At 36.7% G+C, this 18,117-nt stretch overlaps 2 protein-coding genes across 4 annotated transcripts in view; one reads left to right on the top strand and one right to left on the bottom strand.

Moving 5' to 3' along the window:
* SACS (sacsin molecular chaperone) overlaps positions 1-5,197 on the top strand; it is a 46,082-nt gene extending 40,885 nt beyond the window's left edge. Inside the window, 2 exon segments of the mRNA XM_078147079.1 lie at positions 3-1,172; positions 1,175-5,197. Of these exon segments, the coding sequence (XP_078003205.1) occupies positions 3-1,172; positions 1,175-4,470 (4,466 nt within the window). The 3' untranslated portion in view covers positions 4,471-5,197.
* An 8,605-nt stretch (positions 5,198-13,802) lies between these two features.
* The window catches only part of SGCG (sarcoglycan gamma), a 298,874-nt gene continuing 294,559 nt past the window's right edge, over positions 13,803-18,117 (bottom strand). For all 3 annotated transcript variants that reach the window (XM_020997245.2, XM_020997247.2, XM_020997246.1), the window contains exon 8: positions 13,803-14,339. In XM_020997245.2, the coding sequence (XP_020852904.1) occupies positions 14,157-14,339 (183 nt within the window). In that variant the 3' untranslated portion in view covers positions 13,803-14,156. The remainder of the gene's footprint in view (positions 14,340-18,117) is intronic.

Genomic DNA, 18,117 nt, shown 5'->3' on the forward strand with positions numbered 1-18,117 from the left:
CTGCAGCTATGTAACTCCTGCTGATGTTCGGTCATTTTTGATGACATTTTCTTCTCCTGATACTAATTGCCACATTGGGAAATTGCCTTGCCGCCTTCAGCAGACTAATTTGAAGCTATTTCACAGTTTAAAGCTTTTGGTAGATTATTGCTTTAAGGATGCAGAAGAAAATGAGATGGTAGTTGAAGGACTGCCACTTCTTATTACAGTTGATAGTGTTTTGCAAATTTTTGATGCAAAACGTCCCAAATTTCTTACAACATATCATGAATTGATACCTTCCCGCAAGGATTTGTTTATGAATACGTTATATTTGAGATACAGCAATATTTTATTGACTAGCAAGGTTGCAAAAGTTTTTGATATTACCAGTTTTGCTGATTTGTTATCCTCTGTGTTACCACGTGAATATAAAACTAAAAGTTGTACGAAGTGGAAAGAAAATTTTGCAAGTGAATCCTGGCTTAAAAATACGTGGAATTTTATTAGTGAATCTGTAAATGTGAAAGAAGATCAAGAAAAAATAAAACCTACTTTTGATATTGTTGTTGATACACTAAAGGATTGGGCTCTGCTTCCAGGAACTAAATTTACTGTTTCAGCCAGTCAGCTTGTTGTTCCAGAGGGGGATGTTTTACTTCCTCTAAGCCTTATGCATATAGCTGTTTTTCCAAATGCCCAGAGTGATAAAGTTTTCCATGCTTTAATGAAAGCTGGTTGCATTCAGCTTGCTTTAAACAAAATTTGTTCCAAAGACAATGTGATTGTTCCTCTACTGTCAGCTCACACAGCAAACATAGATAATCCTACAAGCATTTTGAAAGCTATACATTATATGGTTCAGACCTCAACGTTTAGAACTGAAAAATTAGCAGAACATGATTTTGAGGCTCTCTTAATGTATTTTAATTGTAATTTAAGTCACTTGATGTCTCAGGATGACATTAAAATATTAAAATCACTTCCATGCTATAAATCTATTAGTGGTCGATATATGAGCATTGCAAAATTTGGAGCATGTTATGTACTTATAAAAACCATCCCTTCAGCTGAAGTGGAAAAATGGACACTATCCTCATCATCTGCATTTCTTGAAGAAAAAATACACTTGAAGGAATTATATGAAGTTCTTGGTTGTGTCCCTGTAGATGATCTTGAAGTATATTTGAAACACTTTTACCAAAGATTGAAAATCTCTCTTATGATGCAAAATTAGAACATCTCATTTACCTGAAGAACAGATTATCTAGCATTGAAGAATCATTAGAGATAAAGGAACAGCTTTTTGAAAAGTTGGAGAGTTTGTTGATAATTCATGATGCAAGTAATCGTTTAAAATCTGCAAAACATTTTTATGACAGAACTGTGAGAGTTTTTGAAGTTATGCTTCCAGAAAAATTATTCATACCTAAGGATTTCTTTAAAAAATTGGAGCACCTCACTAAACCCAAGAACCAAGCTTCATTCTTAACATCATGGGTAGCATTCTTAAGAAATATTGGACTAAAATATATTCTTTCTCAACAGCAATTATTACAGTTTGCTAAGGAAGTAAGTATGAGAGCTAATACAGAAAACTGGTCTAAAGAAACACTGCAAAACACAGTTGATGTCCTTCTTTATCACATATTTCAAGAACGAACGGATTTATTATCTGGAAATTTTTTGAAAGAATTATCTCTAGTACCTTTCTTATGTCCTGAACGTGCTCCTGCTGAATTTATTAGATTTCATCCCCAATATCAAGAGGTAAATGGAACCCTTCCTCTTATACGGTTCAATGGAGCACAGGTGAATCCTAAATTCAAACAGTCAGATGTCTTGCAGCTGTTGTGGACCTCCTGTCCTATTCTTCCTGAGAAAGCAACACCTTTGAGTATCAAAGAACAAGAAGGTAGTACTCTTGGTCCACAGGAACAACTTGAACAAGTTTTGACTATGCTCAGTGTTAATTTAGATCCTCCTCTTGATAAAGTTATTCATAATTGCAGAAATATTTGCAACATAACAACTTTGGATGAAGAGATGGTAAAAACTAGAGCCAAGGTCTTACGGAGTATTTATGAATTTCTCAGTGCAGAAAAAAAAGAGTTCCGCTTTCAACTTCGAGGAGTTGCTTTTGTTATGGTAGAAGATGGTTGGAAGCTTCTAAAACCTGAGGAAGTTGTGATAAATCTAGAGTATGAATCTGATTTTAAACCTTACTTATATAAACTGCCTTTAGAACTTGGCACCTTTCATCAATTATTCAAGCATTTAGGTACTGAAGATGTTATTTCAACTAAACAATATGTTGAGGTGCTAAGCCGTATATTTAAGAATTCTGAAGGAAAGCAGTTAGATCCTAATGAAATGCGCACAGTTAAGAGAGTTGTTTCTGGACTGTTCAAGAGTCTTCAGAATGATTCAGTCAAGGTTAGAAATGATCTTGAGAATGTACGAGATCTTGCACTTTATCTTCCAAGTCAAGATGGTAGATTGGTAAAGTCAAGCATCTTAGTTTTTGACGATGCACCACATTATAAAAGCAGAATACAGGGACATATTGGGGTTCAAATGCTTGTTGATCTGAGCCAGTGTTACTTGGGAAAAGACCATGGTTTTCATACGAAGTTGATAATGCTTTTTCCTCAGAAACTCAGGCCTCGTCTACTGAGTAGCATTCTTGAAGAACAGTTAGATGAAGAAACACCAAAAATTTGTCAGTTTGGAGCATTATGTTCTCTTCAAGGAAGATTGCAGTTACTCTTATCTTCAGAACAGTTCATTACTGGACTCATTAGAATAATGAAACATGAAAATGACAATGCTTTCCTGGCCAATGAAGAGAAGGCCATTAGACTTTGCAAAGCCCTTCGAGAAGGATTAAAAGTTTCATGCTTTGAGAAGCTTCAAACAACATTAAGAGTTAAAGGATTTAATCCTATCCCCCATAGCAAAAGTGAAACATTTGCTTTTTTAAAACGGTATGGCAATGCAGTAATTTTACTCTATATACAACATTCAGACAGTAAAGACATAAATTTCCTGTTAGCATTAGCAATGACACTTAAATCAGCAACTGACAATTTGATTTCAGACACCTCCTATTTAATTGCCATGTTGGGCTGTAATGATATTTATAGGATCAGTGAGAAACTTGACAGTTTAGGAGTGAAATATGACTCATCAGAACCATCAAAACTTGAACTTCCGATGCCTGGCACTCCAATACCTGCTGAAATCCACTATACTCTACTTATGGATCCAATGAATGTTTTTTATCCAGGAGAATATGTTGGATATCTTGTTGATGCAGAAGGTGGGGATATCTATGGATCTTACCAACCAACCTATACATATGCTATTATTGTACAAGAAGTTGAAAAGGAAGATGCTGACAACTCTAGTTTTCTAGGAAAGATTTATCAGATTGATATTGGATACAGTGAATATAAGATAGTAAGCTCTCTTGACTTGTATAAATTTTCCAGGCCTGATGAAAGTTCTCATAGTAGAGACAGTGCACCTTCTACCCCAACCAGTCCTACTGAATTTCCAGTCCCTGGACTTCGAAGTATACCTCCCATTTTCTCTGGAAAAGAGAGCCATAAGACATCTTCAAAACATCATTCACCCAAAAAGATTAAGGTAAATTCTTTGCCAGAAATATTGAGAGAAGTGACATCAGTAGTAGAACAAGCATGGAAACTTCCAGAATCTGAAAGGAAAAAGATTATCAGACGATTATATTTGAAATGGCATCCAGACAAAAATCCAGAGAATCATGATATGGCTAATGAAGTTTTTAAGCATTTACAGAATGAAATTAGTAGATTAGAGAAACAGGCTTTTATAGATCAAAATACAGATAGAACATCAAGGAGAACATTTTCAACAGCTTCTCGATTTCAGTCAGACAAATATTCATTTCAGCGATTTTATACTTCATGGAATCAAGAAGCAACAAGTCATAAATCAGAAAGGCAGCAACAAAACAAAGAAAAGGGTCCATCTTCTGCAGGACAGTCTTATTCTCAACGGTTTTTTGTTCCACCCACTTTTAAGACTGTAGGTAATCCGGTTGAGGCACGGAGGTGGTTAAGGCAAGCTCGAGCAAATTTTTCCGCTGCCAGAAATGACCTTCATAAAAATGCTAATGAATGGGTATGCTTCAAATGCTACTTAGCCACTAAATTAGCTTTGATTGCTGCTGACTATGCAGTAAGGGGAAAGTCAGATAAAGATGTGAAGCCAACTGCACTTGCACAAAAAATAGAGGAATATAGTCAACAACTTGAAGGACTTACAAATGATGTTCATACATTGGAAGCTTATGGTGTGGATAGTTTAAAGACCAGATACCCTGATTTACTTCCTTTCCCTCAGATCCCAAATGATAGGTTCACTTCTGAAGTTGCTATGAGGGTGATGGAATGCACTGCTTGTATCATAATAAAACTTGAAAACTTTATACAACAGAAGGTATGAAGTGACTAAAGGGAACAATTTTTAGGTAGAGCTGAATATAGAACATGATGAATGCAGACAAACATTGATTTGGCCATCATACTTCCATGGGCTGAATTACCTTTTATCTAGGAGTTTTTGAAATGTAGTGCACAAAGTTGATACTAAATTTGGATGGCCATTAACATGAATTCCAACAAAAAACTCTGAGCCTAAAAGAAAATTATTTTTACAAAGTTATAGGAAAATGAGTTACATAATTGTTAAATGTATGTATGAGTGGTTAAAATGACATGTTATTGAACTGCACTTTATATAACCAAAGCTTAGCAATGTGTTAGATAAGGTCTCATATGTTTCTTGTTAGGATGAATTTTGCTTATGTTTCCAACAGGGTATAATTGTTTAAGGAATTAATGTAACACTGGACATATCACTGAGCTAAACAAATAAGAAGTTGTCTCTGGAGTGAAGATTTTTATTTGAGTGGACTTTTTTTTTGACCCATTGTTCTCTCATCAGCTGGCTCTGATTATGAATTTGTTCTCATTTTATATCCTAATAATACTCAGTATATTTAAATGGTACAGCATTTTAATTATGAATATTACTTGATTATGCATTCATAGTACTTATAAAAGTGCACCAAGTGCACTTTACACTTTAAGTTTAAAAAGTTTTTAAAATTTTCTTTTAGTTTGTTTACAAGCTTCCTATTTAAAGATTTCAGGTGGATAGCATGAAAATGCGTGGTAGTTTATTACCAGATGTTGATAATGTTTTTGAAAACTGCTTACCAAAATAACATTTTGAAGACTTGTTATGTTTGTGTACATATTCTTTTCATAAACATAATTTGTATAGTGTGGGTGTACAGGTTGCATTTTTTTTGTTTCATATGTCTAATGGTGCTGCAATATAATGTTCTATTTTTTTGTCTTTCACTATGACACTTCGTGATCTTTGGGACTTAGTTAACATTTCAGATATTGCAAATTGTAATATCCTTGATAATGCCATATAATTAATTTAGTACTTTTTTAAAAATAGGAATTATTATTTGGAAGTTTCCTCTCCCCCAGGATTTGTCCATATCTGATGTTTAATATTTATCAAGTCCAAGTGTAACATATTTATTTACTTGTTAGCACAGTGAAAGTGTAATTTTTTTTTCAGAATGTAAAGAGTTCAGTGATAATGAGTTTACACAAATGCAGTAACTGAAATTAATTATTGCAATCCAAAAGAAAAATATGCTGATATAGACTTTTATGCAATTAAAGGCTTAAAGAATGTGTTGAAACATTTTCATTATTATTGGTAACAAAAAGAATGTTTGCTTCTTGAACAATGTATTGCTTCTGAATGTGAAGCCATGTAATTATTTCTGCTGTTATATTAAGTGCCATAATTTTAATAAAGCAAACATATACATACAAAGAAAAATTAATTGTAATTTTGTTTTTTGAGGAGACCTTTTATAGCTTTGAAATCAAGCCTCACTTTTGTACATTTTGAGCTTGTAATGGATTGGAGATTTTCTTAAAATTTGAAAGTGGGTATTTTGTTTAGGTCTGGAATTTTTTAAAAATTGGGTTTGGAGGATAAGTCTAGCATAGACTTAAGTACATAGTAAATGTGTTACTAATGTTTACTGAGATATTTTGCTACTTATTTTGAGATTAATTTTTTGTTGGCCAGGTTTCTGGAGATAAGCCTCTACACACTTGATTAACTCTTCTTTAGACAGTAAACAGCTAGCACCATATATAAAGTCAAGGTAGAATAGATATAGAAAGAGTCCTGGACTTCTGATTCTAATACTGAATTGGAGAGCAAGACACTTAGCTGAAACTTGTATCTTTATTAAAATCAGGATAATAATACTTATATCTTCTTTACTGTGTTGTGAATAAGGTGTTTCGTAAACCTTAAAATACTCTATATTTCTATTAATCTTATTGGTATTAATATATATATAGAGAGAGTGTGGTTCATTGGCTAGAGAGCCAGTCTTAAAGCCAGAATGACCTAGATTCAAGTTCTGTCTTTGACACATACTGGCTGTATGAGCCTGGGCAAATTATTTTGCCTCTCAGTGCTTTAAGCAACTTTCCAAGATCATAAGTTTCAGAGAAAGTGTCAAGTTTCATTGGCAGAGTGTTTCTTCCACTCATAGCTCCCTATCATAAGATATCATAGGTTTTTAGGCTGTTACCCTATTATTGGTAGGATCTGCCAAAGTTTGTGCCCTGAGAACCCAGCTTCTTGCTGTAATTGGAGTTTTGGAGTTGAGGGAATTAAAATTCTCCACCTTTCCGGTTAATGAGCTGAGATTCTTCATTAATTAACAAATTTGTATCAAATGTTAAATATATTCACTAGGGCTTTTAAGTTTATTTTTGTTTCAGACAATGAAAAATAAAAAAGACCAGCTGGTTAAGAGAAATGTTTGAGAAAAGTAAGGAGTTCCTTTGCTGAATGGTTTTTGAAGCAGGAAAAGTCATCACTACCACCATTACCAGGATTCTTTTTCTTTACCATATATATTTTAGCAAAATGTTAGGCAAAAATAAATCCTCAGAGCAATAAGCCATGCTTGGTGTAGTAGAAAGAATCTGGTCTAGAAGTCAGGAAACCTGTGTTCTAGTCCTTATTATACCTAAAAATTTTGTTACCTTGGTTTGAGACAACTCCTCTTCACCTCTGTTTTTTGTATCTGTAAGTAACATAGCAACTGATAAAATGCTTTAAAAAGAGTTCTGCATACATTAATCTCATTTGGTTCTCCTAAGAGGATCTGTAGCAATTATTTCCTTTTTACAGACAAGATAGTGGAGACTCAGAGAGGCAAATGATTTGCCCATAGTCAGATAGCTACTAAGTTTCAGAAATGGCATTTCAACTCCAGTCTTCCTGAATCCAAGTCCAGCATTCTGTCCACCATTCACTAACACTTTTGAGATTTACAAAGTGCCCTCACTTGGTCTTTCCAGCAAGTTGTAAGTTAGAGACCATTATCGCCACTTTATAAATGAGGAAATAAGCTCATTTAATGATATCCATAATCATATAGTTAATATCAGAGGTAGGATTTCAATACCAATCTCTGTGTACTTGAAGTCAAGTAAGCATTTATTAAGCATCTTCTTTGTGACAATCACTGTTAGGCCCTGGAGACACAAAGACAAAAAATGAAAATGTCTCCTCAAATACCTTACCACCCATGGTGAGGGAGGTGCGGAAGGGTGGAGGGACGTGTACATATAGTGGACACAAATTATGCAAAGGTAATTTTTTGGGTGGTGGTGGTGGAGGGAGGCATCAGTAGCTGGATTTGATGAGGAAGGTCCTCATGTAGGAAGTGACATTTGAAAGAAGTAATTATTCTAACAAGTGGAGGTGAATAGAGAATACATTCCAGGTATGGAGATAATTTTCAAAAGGCATAGACAATAAGTGGAATATTATGTATGAAGAATAGCAAGTAGGTTAGTTTGGACAGTAGAGTGTGAAGAAGACTAATGGAGAAAGGTGGGTTGGAACTAGATTGTGAGGCTTTGAATGCCCAACAGAAGATTGCATTTCATTCTAGAGACAATGGGAAATCACTGGAACTTCTTGAACATGGTACTTCTTGGTCTTAGGAATGTCTCTTTGATATCTATATGAAACATGGATTTGAAAGGGAAGAGACTTGAGGTAAGGACACCATTTAGAAAGTTATTGTAATAATCCAGGTGATCAAGTGAAGAGGGCTTGAACTATGGTGGTAACTGTGTGAGGAAACAGAAATGGATGGATATGAGACGAGTAGAATCAACAAGACTTGGCAACTGTCTTGTTGCTGAAGATATGGGAGTGAAGGAGAGAGAAGGGTTAAGGAGGAATCTTGGGTCTTGACCATGGGTGATAAGGGTTGAGGGTACTCTTAAATATGGCAATATGGAAGAGTTACAGATTTTTTTGGAGGGAGATAATTATATTTTGGATAGGCTGTGTTTGAGATGCCTGCAGGATATCCCTTTGGAAATAGCCAATATGCAGTTGGTGATATGGACTGGAATTCAGTAGAGGGAAGGTCTAGATATATAGGTCTGGGAACATTTGTAAAGATGATAATTGAAGTCATAGGGAGTGGTGAGATCATCAAAACAAAGAGCATGGAGAGAGGAAGAAAGAGCCAGCTTTGGAGATGAGCAATGAATGATGAACCAGTAAAGGAGACTGAGGAAAGGTCAGACAGGTAGGAGAAGAATTTCTGCAAGAGGGCTGTTTCAAGAAAAGCTATAGAAAATTGAATATCTGTGAGAAGCAATTGGTCAACAGTGTTAAATGCTGCAGAGAAGTCAAGGATGAGATGAGAAAAGGTGTTTAGGTTTTCTGCCCACTACTTGTTTTTATAGGGCTTGAGAGCTAAGAATGTTTTTTACATCTTTAAATAAAGTTTTTTGACTGTTTAAAAATGTAGACACCATTCTTAGCTCATGGTCTGTATAAAATTAAGCTGTGTGGGATGGATTTGACTCTCAACCCAAAATGGATTTGCCATTCTTGTCTCTAACCTATGCTGCAAAATGAAGAGAATGACTAATACTTTGCATGATACAGAAGGAAGAAAAGAAGTCTTTGATAGACTATAATGATGAACAAATGAAATCTAGTAGAGATAAATATAAACTTTTTCACTTAGGTTTTTAAAAAATCAGCTATGTCCAAGTACAAGTTGAGGAAGGTAATTATGGTTTGTATAAATATGGGTTGGGGGACTTAGTGGTGTGAGAGCTTAGTAAGAATCAACAGGGTGATGTAACAACCAAGAAAGCAGTTAATTAGTAAAGACTTAAATGTCTATGAAGTGAATCCTGCTATGTTCCACTGTAGTCAGACTGCATCTAGAATATGTTTGGTTCTAGATACCACAGTGTCAGAAGGGTATTAAAAAGCTTAACCATGTTCGGAGGAGGGGTACTAGTATCAAGGGTCTTGATACATACAATAAGGATTTGTAGAAAGAACTAAGATTATTATGTCTGGAGAAGTGAAGACATAGAGAGGATAAGAACTCTGTCTTCAGTTGATTTAAGATTTAAAGTGTTATGTGGAAGAGGAATTATATTTATTTTGTTTGGCTCCAGAGGTTTGGACTAAGATCAGTGGGTTCCATGGGACTAAATTTCAACATGATAGCAGGATAGGTTTTTGAAGAATGAGACCTGTTGAAAAAAGAGATGAGCTGCCTCAGGAAGTAATAGTTTTCAATTACTGGAGGTCTTTAAGAAGAGCCAGATGACCACTTGTACTGTAGACTGCTTCAGGAATGGGTTTGACCAAATGACTAATGAAATAAATCCTTTCTAATATGAAAATGACAAACAGGATCATGAAAATGTGGTTTGGGAGTGTAGAGTGTGAAAGAGAGGCACAAATACCATTTGAATTCTTCTACTGTAAAGGACTGATGCTCTCTGATACTGAATTCTATTCTCCAGTATCATGTTCTCTCTCCACACTTATTCCTACTTCTTTCCCTAGCCACTAAGTTTTGAATACGGACCACCAGAACATAAGTTGATAAAGTGTGGGCAGTCTACATATGTATTTTTTTGGGGGGGCTAGGCAGTGGAGTTAAGTGACTTGCCCAGGGTCACACAGCTAGTAAGTATTATATGTCTGAGGCTGGATTTGCACTCAGGTCCTAATCCAGGGCCAGTGCTTTATCCACTGTGCCACCTAGCTGCCCAAACATTTATTTATTTATTTATTTATTTATTTTTTGGTGAGGCAATTGAGGTTAAATGACTTGCCCAGAGTCACACACTAGTTAGTGTTATGTGTCCAAGGCCAAATTTGAACTCAGGTCTCCTGGCTGCAGGGCCGGTGCTCCATCCACTGCACCACCTAGCTGCCCACAATCTACATATGTCAACTAGGAATCTATGGGTATTTTATTGGTGTTTTAGCATTAAGAGATATTAAGATTATTATATTTTAATTTATAATCTGATTTGACAAATGATCCATAGATCTTTATATCTTTATATGTTTCTGCCCAGATCTACAGTTCTAAATCACCAATTGCCTTTTGGACATCTTAAACTTGATGTCCTATAGACAGCTCTAACATCACCTGTAAACCTTTTCCCATCTCCCTTATTATGATCACAGGTACCACCATTCTCCTAGTCAACTGTGCTAGTAAATTCAGTGTCATCCTCTACTCATAATTCTTACTTTATCCAATCTGTTGCCAAATCTTGTCATTTCTACTTTCAAAACGTCTGTAGTATATTCCCCTTTTTCTCCACTCACATAGCTATCACCCTTGTTTAGGTTCTTATCACTTCCTGCCTTGTCTATGACAATAACTTTCTAATTTGTTTCCCTGCCTCAGGTCTCTTCATAAGTTTGTCTCTCCTTTCCTTTGCAGTCAAGTATATTATACCCCCCCTCCATATATTCCACAGTCCAGTTATGTTGGTTCCATAGAGACAATCCGTCTCCATCCCTGAAATGTTCTTCCTTCTTGCATTGTTTTCCTGACTTCCTTCAAGACTCAGTTCAAATCCCATTTTCTGCAGAAGTCTTTTTTCCAACCCCACACCTAGTGCTAGTGCCTTCTCCTCTGAGATTGTTTTCATCTACTCTCTATGTATCTTATCTTCCTTTTTTCCCTCCAGGTGCTTAACACAGTGTTTAGCATATAGTAGGTGCTAAATAAATGCTTATTGATTATGTTATCATTACCCTCCCCCCAACCCCCCCCCATCAAATTTAGTTAACTCAGCTAACGCGTCTGCTCAGTTTCTCAAGGCCAGTATTACTTTATGTACTTATGGACCTTTTCCAAGAGAAATCCAAGTACTCAGTGTCCCATAGAAACCTAAGGGGTCAGGCAGGAAGTTAAACATGTCTTACTAAAGCATTGTCACCTCAAAGAGCCTTCTTAGTTTTGCCTTGCTTTGGGGGCACTGAATACTTTCTGTATTTCAAAATATTAATGTTTCTATTATACATAAGACTTTTAATAAATTTGTTATTTCTTTTTGTGGGTAGTCCTATCAAAGCAGATCACAGACTCCTCTACTCCATAATTGGCTGTCTTCATGAACTGGTATTCAAAATAATTCACTTGTTTGACCTTTTGGTGGTGAGTCAGTTTGGGTTGGATTTTGAAACCTGATGCATAATTTACTTCTGTAAAGGAAAGAACACTGAATCTGGGATTAGCAGCCTGGTTTAAATTCTAGATCCGCTACTTCTTGCTGACCTGTGTGACCATGGCTTTATCACTTAACATCTCTGAACCTCAGTTTCCCTGTCTAAAACGCAGTCAGGACTAGATGACCTCTATGGTTCATTCTAGTTCTAAATGTTACTATATGACGAATAATAATGGAACCTTTCCACAGGTGCTATGGAGCACTTATTGCCTGGTAGACATCAAAGATGCCAAGGTCATCTACTGCATCCCTTGCACTGCCCAATAGTTTTGGCTTTTGTTCTGCCACTGGACTCTAATGACTCTGGAAAAGAAAATGAGGCTGATGACTTTGCATAATTCTGCCTCACTTAAATCCAGTTCTTGAGTAAATCAAGCCATTACCATGTGATGCCAATGGTCCTCTTTGAAAATGAAGAATAAACAACAACAACAGTCTTTAGTGACCTACGGTCACTTCCATGTCATGAAGCATCAGAATATTGTTTCTATAAACTAGAAAATTCCTGAGTCAGGGCAGTGGTTCAAGTGTGCTAGATTATCACATGAACTCCCAATTTCAAAATACAACAAAAAAAGCAAAGAACTCTCATATTTTTCTGCTTTCACTGATGCTTTTTAAAAATAACAAACCTGGTCTTATACATGTTGACTGATTGAATATAATGAGAGACAAGAATATTTTTGAAGATGTTAGTGCCATTATCTTAGCTATAGGGAATTGTACAATCTTGATTTGTTTGGGTGTTATGAATAATAATAAGGAACTTTTTTTTTAAAGCTCGAGGGAAGAAAATGTCTCTTTAAAAGGCATACATAAACACCTTCTTGGAGGCCTATTATAAAACATTTGAATTGGTTTTTAACCAACACAAATTAGTTTTCATAGTTTCATTGTGTAATGTGGAAGGCACATTACAATACAACAGCTGTGCTGGGATTGTGCCTAAAACAGGTCTCATACCTGCTTTCTCATCATTGGGCTCTGAGAGGCTCTGAGAAATATGACTCCAAAGTCAGAAAGCCTTCTTGATGTAATTAAATGTGTCTACTGTATGCACAGAAGACAACATACTTATTACTTAGAGATTTTGTGTAAATAATCTACTTTGCTCATGTACATCAAATAAATTTGATCTGAATATGTTAAAAAATCTCCAGAAAATAGGATTCCAATCAAGTCTGATCCATTTTTTTTTTGGATAAGATTCAGAGACAGAACACTTAGAGACTTGACTGATTTTAAGAAAACAAGTGCATAGGATATTTTCTAATCCTATTTGTAGTTGCCCCAAACACTTTCTCTTTTGGTAGTTAAACCCAAATTCCCCAAAACACTATAGCTTCTTAGACTATAATGACAGAATTTAAAATGCTGATCTAGTGAATGGAGTTACATCATGAGGAGGATTAGAGATTTGAGAAAGTGTGGAACAAAGTAAAAGACACCAAAATGTGAAGGAAAGATGAAGAATATGAAGGGATGGACTGTGTCAAATACACAGTATGTCTGTGGGAGAGACATTGTGTGCGACAGGGACTAGACTAGAGGACATGTATGTATGTGTATATGTATACATATGTATATACATATATGTATATGTGTGTGTGTATATCTTAAGGGTATGAATGGAGAGGATGGAGATTACATGTATGTCAGAATCTGTGTGTGTGTGTGTGTGTGTGTGTGTGTGTGTGTGTGTGTGTGTGTGTGAGGGGTGGGAGGAAGGAGAGGAAGAGAGAGTAGGGGAAGGGGATGAGAAAGTGAGGATGAAGGTGAGGGAGAGGGAGGAGATTAGGACTAAATGGGGAGAGAGGGAGAAGGAGAGACACTAATTTCCTGTGAGGATGATGAAATTTGAATGTTTTTCTTGAGCAGTGTGAGTCCCCTATTAGCTTTGATTTGGTGCTCCAAATCAGACTTCTCCCTTTCTCCTCTTGCTCCCTGCCTCAGTCCATCCCCTTTTCCCCTCCCCCACCCCCAGTAGCTTCTATTTCCTACCGCGACCGTAGATATTTTCTCATGAAAATCCCTTGTGGAACACTAGATTCAGCAAAATACAGAATGGGAAATGCTGGATTAGATATATGTATAGTATAGATCATTAGAAATGAATTCCACACAGTGATGTAACATTTCATTATATATTTACATGTATGGGGGGAGGACAAGGAAATCATCACAATTCACTCTTCATTCTGATGGAAATTTAAACAGCTCAGTGTTGCAAACAAATTCTGTTCATTTTCCTTAAATGCATTGCTCAAGTCTTGATGCCACCTCCAGAACACAGAGTTTCATCCAAACATTTTCACTGGTAGTTTTTTCTGAGTTCAGTTAAAAAAGTTCGTGTGTGTGTGTGTGTTTCCTTCATCCAGTCCCAGAGGCAGAATACATATTCCAGCTCTGAAGCCTCATAATCCAGAGTAATTATTTACTGAAAATTGTCAAGCTCACTGAGATCTTGACAATTCGATGGCACGTTCAGGTGCTTTTTTGACAGACACTACTGTTTTCTTGGCAAGTGGAGCCCACTCCAGCCACTGACAGGTAGAGCTTTCCATCTGGGCACACACAGATTTCATAGAGTCTCTGAGAGCTGCCAGTGGGGCCCCGAGTCCCCTGAACCAATTTAGGCAGACAAACGGTGGCAGCATCCAGCACAAGCTGTATGGGGGAAAGCAATAGATGTGAAAGTTAGAGTAATAATGAAACAAACATAGTCATAGTAAAATGAATGAATGTGTAAAAGAAGAAGACTGCAATTGCTGGTAAATTTTTAAACATCTCTTAAGGTCCTATTATGTGTCAGACACTGTACTAAGCTCTGGGAATATAATACAAAGAAGACGGTAGTTGGCAGCACTTCCCCCAAGAAATAGTAGTAGGTATTTGACTTGAATCTAGTCAGATAATACTCTGTTAAGCTGATTTCTACTCAGCTCTGTCTTCTGTCCCTTTCGTATCCAGGAAGGAATTAAAGCTCCCCCCTCCTCCCCATCTGCCTTTCTCTCTCCCCTTCCCCCCCTTTTGTTGGCTAAAACTTTCCCTCGCCCACTGAGCTCAGCCAGTTTTGAGAATTATGCATCCAGCTTCCTCTGGCAATATCTGATGATGTTAGCATTATGAAGACTAAGGAAGGTCTGCTTGTGTCCATGCTTCTTTTGGTTTGTAGGAGATGAAAAGCACTGGGAAAAGCAGAGTTGCTACAGCAGAGGGCTCTGTCTCTGCTTGCTGGGCTCCTTGAGTAGGGAAGAAAGTGCATATTTGGAGTAGTTACATGGCACAGAGATGTTTGACACAATGCCTTTGGGCTGCATGTGGTAGAGAACACTTCCAAGGGTGGTTGAAGCAGATTTAAATGTAATTGGGAAATACTTCACGAAATTAATGAAAAAATATAATAAAAACAGGTAATTTTAATATGTGGTTTTCTAAGTCAATTTGAAGCCCTCAGGGATTCTTATGTATGGTTTAGTAGCCCCCAGTTCTATTTGAGTTTGACGCTGCTGGTGTAGAAAGAAGCTCCCAATGCCTACGCTATATCGAAACACACTGATCTAAGCAGAGCTCTGAGAATCAGGCTTTCAATTCAGAAAACTTTCTCAATTCAGAAAACTTTCCCAGGAACAACAGAATTCAGTGTCTAGTTGGGTACCATTATACAAGTACAAAGAAATCCTTGAAGTGGAATAAAAATATTTTTAAAGTGAAACACATTTAAAAATATACTTCTCAGGCACATTGGCATCATTAGGACTCATTGGCTTGTATTTCTTCTAATTAGGGTCGCATGTAAGTAGGAAGCACATTGAAGGCTTTGATTAGTAATTACACCTTTCTAGCACACATAGGTGCCTGATGAATGCTTTTTGCCAACAACCATAATGAGAATAAGGAAAATGTAATTTTCTCAACCTAATCTTTGAGTTGCATTGTTTCTAAGTATACTACAGAGACTTCTAGTTTTGTTAAAAAATTTGCTTTTCTTCTGGCAAAGTGGAGAAGCATTGGATTGGGATTCAGGAAACCTAGACTCAAGGATCACTCTACTATTTCCCTGATGTCACAGCCTCTGTTTTCCCATTTGTAAAAGTAGGAAAAATAATACTTGTACCAACACTGTCAAAGAGTGGTTGTGAGGAAAGTGCTTTGTAAATTGTATGCCACAAATGTAATTATTATCATATAGGATGATGGAACTAGAAAGGAATTCAGAAGATATTACTGAGGCAGGGTAAATGCTCAAAATGATGATGATGATAGTTAGAATTTATATAGTGCTTCAAGGTTTGCAAAGTGTTTTACAAATATCTTATTTTTTCTTCACAACAATCAGGGGAGGTAGATGCTATTATAACCATCTTACAGATGAGGAAACTGCAGCAGATAGGTGTTAAGTGAATTTTCTGATTGTTGTGTTTTATATTTCCTTGCCATCTGTAAACTTGCCAGACGATAATCTCCATGAGGGGAATGATGCTGGTGTGGTGGAAATAGTGCTGAAGTTGTGTGTGATTCCATATTCTTATTACTTGCCAGGCTTCTAAACCTTTCTACCTTTCAGTTCCCTTATCTATAAAGTGGAGATGATGATAATTGCATTATCTATCTCAGGGAGTTGTGAGGAAAGTACTTATTAGATTTCAAAATGCTATAGAAATGTGCATCATGGAAACTTTTTATCTCCACCAGTACCCAGCACAGAGAGTTTTACATACCATTGGTGCTTAACATATGGCTACAGAATAAATCACTGTTCTCCAGAGTACTGTGGGGATAATCATGGAGGATGTTTGGGCAGATCAGGAGGAGAGCCCTTCTTTGTATGTTTAGAGTGGGTCTGTTCCTCTATCTCCCAGAATAAAAGCATATGTTACTGAGTTCATTGTAATGACAAGCTCAGTGGTTCCAGTCCATTCTTTCTCTGATTGCCTATTTCTTCTCATATTTAATACTTTGAGTTTGTATAATGATTTATTTTGCAAAATGCTTTCATAACCATCATTCCATTTGAAGGTAGATTGGATTGACATTTGATAGAAGAGGTCATGGAGATTCTGAAAGGTTAAGTGATTTGCCTAATTTTACCTACAGATTGTGGGCAGCTGTGTGGTGTAATGCATAGATTGCCATGCCTGGAGTCAGGAAGTCTCATCTTCCTGACTTCAAATCTGGTCATAGACACTTAGTAGCTGTGTGATCCTGGGCAAATCACTGAACCCTGTTTACCTCAGTTTTCTCATCTGTAAAATGAGCTGCAGAAGGAAATGGCAAACAATTCCAGTGTCTTTGCCAAGAAAACCCCACATGAGGTCATGAGCAGTCAGGTATAATTGAAAAACAACTGAACAACAAATGCCCCAGATTAATGGCAGAGAGAGGAAGCATAGCACAGTGAATAGAAAGTTGGCCCAAAAGTGAAGAAGGCCTGGGTTCAAGTATTACTCTCTGACACATACTAGCTGTGTGACTCTGAGCAGGTCACTAACATTAGAACAATGCCCAGGCAACATTTTAAATCTCTTACTCAATCTGTACTTCTGCATTAGTTGAAGAAGTTCTTCACTGGACATACCCTATACTGAAGAAACTATAGTTTTTTTTAAGGCAATTGGGGTTAAGTGACTTGCCCAGGGTGACACAGCTAGTAAGTGTCAAGTGTTTGGTCTGAGACCGGATTTGAACTCAGGTCCTCCTAACTTCAGGGCTGGTGCTCTATCCACTGTGCCACCTAGCTGCCCCGAAACTATAGGCTTAAAAAATGCAACTGTATACATTAAGAGACACATCCAGAGACAGGACATGTGTGTGGATTTGTGCATGCCATTTTCTCCTTTATCCATGTCATTGCTAAAAATGTTGACCATTAAGGCCCAAGGAAGAGATTCCTTGGGCACTCTGTTAGACACACTGATTTGTTCACAACAGCTTTTGAATGACTACTTTTGGGGCTCAGTCATTCAAAAATTCAAATAACATACTTTGTTTAATTTTCCTGATGACATTAAGGTCAGACTTATGGCCAAGAGATTAAGAAAGTTGGTCCAGAAAGACAGGCCAACTCAAATAAGGTGGAATTTAAAAGGGATAAATGTAAAGTTCTATATTTGAGTTCAAAAAGTCAACTTTATAAATACAGGATGGTGGGAGTAGGACTTGGTTAAAAACATTTCCTCTGCAAAAGATCTGGCTGTTTTAGTGTCCATCAAGTTCAGAATGAGTCAACAGTTTGTCCCAACATCAAAAGAGGAGAGTGTAAAACTCCCTGAGGGCTGGGACTCTTTCTTTTTTGTCTTTGTATGTTTAATACCAGTGCAGCATCTGGTACATGGTACTTGCTGATCAGTCAATTGATTGAACCAAGCTAGTATTATCTTTGGCTGTATTGAGAGTTGTAAGTGGTCAGGATGAAGGAAAACATAATTTTGCTATAGTCTGCCCT

This window comes from Phascolarctos cinereus, unplaced genomic scaffold (genome assembly GCF_003287225.1).
Source record: "Phascolarctos cinereus isolate Bilbo 61053 unplaced genomic scaffold, phaCin_HiC Scaffold_726;HRSCAF=1367, whole genome shotgun sequence".
In the NCBI taxonomy this organism is placed as follows: Eukaryota; Metazoa; Chordata; class Mammalia; order Diprotodontia; family Phascolarctidae; genus Phascolarctos; species Phascolarctos cinereus.